The sequence below is a fragment of the Oryzias melastigma genome, linkage group LG15, assembly GCF_002922805.2.
Source record: "Oryzias melastigma strain HK-1 linkage group LG15, ASM292280v2, whole genome shotgun sequence".
NCBI lineage: Eukaryota > Metazoa > Chordata > Actinopteri > Beloniformes > Adrianichthyidae > Oryzias > Oryzias melastigma.
In genome coordinates, this window is record NC_050526.1 from 14,327,086 (window position 1) to 14,329,222 (window position 2,137).

The 2,137-nt window shown below is 52.6% G+C and overlaps 1 protein-coding gene across 1 annotated transcript in view; it reads right to left on the bottom strand.

The window, feature by feature from the left end:
• The window catches only part of LOC112161932 (TBC1 domain family member 12), a 19,949-nt gene extending 18,113 nt beyond the window's left edge, over nt 1-1,836 (bottom strand). The window contains exon 1 of the mRNA XM_024297492.2: nt 362-1,836. Within this exon, the coding sequence (XP_024153260.1) occupies nt 362-1,509 (1,148 nt within the window). The 5' untranslated portion in view covers nt 1,510-1,836. The remainder of the gene's footprint in view (nt 1-361) is intronic.
• Between the last annotated feature and the right edge of the window lie 301 nt (nt 1,837-2,137).

Here is a 2,137-nt window from a genome sequence, read left to right on the forward strand (position 1 = left end):
GCTCCCCTAAAATCCTATCTTTTCCATCCATAATAAAATGTGTTTACAATTTGAACACCTGTTTCTGTTTGCCATTATTGTAAAAAGCAAGCTATAAAAATAGAAGTCTATAAAGTATTTTGTTTTCATTTTCCCTCATAAATAAAAGGCTTTCTGTGTTTTCTGTTTGCCTTTATTCTTAAAAGGTTTAAGTACAAAAATAAAAGTCTGAATGCTTTTATTTTCTTGTGTTTTACACAATATACTCTTTTGAAAAAAACATCTTGACGTTTTTCAGGCTTTGGTCACGTGAAGCACCTTAAGCGTGACATGGTTATCAAAATAAAAGTTTGAAGACTTTTATTTTGGTGGGTATGGTTACCTGGTGAAGAAATCTGCGATGCCGAACCTCTTCGGTAGCAGCTTGTGCTCGGTACCGGCGCCCTCGCTCAGGTCCGGCAGATTGTCCGGGGCGCTCTGCCGCCGCCCCCCCTCCAGAACATTCCGCAGGTACTCCTCCGACACCTCATTTTCAAAATAAAAGCCCCCATCCTCCTCCGGGGACAGCGGGGTGGCGTCGCAGCTGAGGGACACCGCGAGGTTGGGGTTAGTCCTCAGACTCTGCGGCCTGATGGGGGCCCGCAGGTAAGCGGGCTCCCCGTCTTCCTCCTCCTCTTCCTCCGGGATGGGGGGCTCAGACAGCGGGCTGTCACTGCGTGGATCTGACAGGGTGGAGGGGCTGGGTGAGGGGAGTTTGTCTCCGGCTTCCGGGGAGGGGGGCTCCCTGCAGAGACCGAGCCCGTGAGTGAGCTCTGTCGCGGATGGAGCGTCTTCCCCCGGGGACGGAGGGTGCCTCCGCCCGGATTCCGGCAGTATGCCCAGAAGATGCAAACCGCCGTTAGCTACCTTTAGCCCCCACGGCTGCGAAGCGTGTCGGTGACCCAGAACCGGTTTGCAATCCCCGCTGACCCCCCCGTGACAGTCAGCGTCCCCGTTGGACATGCTGACCGCAGTGCAGTCCGGGTGCATCCGCGCGCACGCGGGTCGATCGAGGGGATCAGAAGCCCGGATGTAGCTCCTTTCCAGGGACTCCCCTCTGCTCCCTGCTGCGGGGTTCTGGACCTGTTGGTCTCGGTCCACGAGTGAAGCTGCGGGGGAAGTGTCCGTGCGCTCTTCTCCTCTTTCGCCGTGAACTCCTTCCAGCGGCTCCTCTAGACCGGTGGTCTCACTAAATCCGTTCTGGCCTCCACAAACCCCCGAAATCACGCAGGTGTCGATCAGCTGTCCCGGCAGAAGCCGCTCCGCCAGGTCCAGCATGATCTTAGCTGGCTGCAGGGAGGGGTCTCTGTTTACATTCCTCCCGTTCTCGGTCGCATAAGCTGTGGGCTTAGCAGCTTCCTGACCCCCGCTGACACCGGCAAGCAGCCCGGAGCGACACAGCCTCCCCGCTCCGCCTGGCCCTCCCGCCGTCTCCTCTTCCTCATTACAGTCGACCCCAAACGAGCCTCCGTTCTTCTCCGTCACCTCCATGACCTCTCAGTCCGTCAGGCGTGCCTCAGACCCCGCGAGAAATCCCTGCGACGAGTCGTCCGGCCCCGACGGCCGAGCTCCGCAGTGGCTGGTTGTGTCGTTCTCCGAGGACGGGGCTACCATCTTAACCGGCACTATTTCAGCGTTAGCTGACGCGCAGCGCGGGGAGGTGAATCATCTCCGGCCTCTGAATCCAGAAATGTTTTCCTCACCCGTGGGAGCGAAGACTCCCGGAGGCGGAGGATAAACTAAACCCCGAAACGATCAGCTTTTTGCTGCAGCGGCATTCCTATCACAGTCCGGCGCCATCTTGAAAATTCCCCAACAATGACGTCAGCGCTCTAACTCGCTCTGCTTGTTTTGATTCACTAAAGGGTTTTTTACTGACACCTGGTGGCCATTCTGTGTAACTGAAACAAGTCTTTTAAAAATGTTAAACCTTACAAAATGACTCAGAATAAGAAATACTGTACAGAATAAATTATTAATAAAAATAATAATTCTGAAGAGAGGACAAAAACAAACAAAAAATGCAAAATGTATATATATATATATAAATTATTATTTAAACTATATGGTGTTAAATCACAAAGGAGAAAATAGTTACATTTATCAATTGATAGACTCA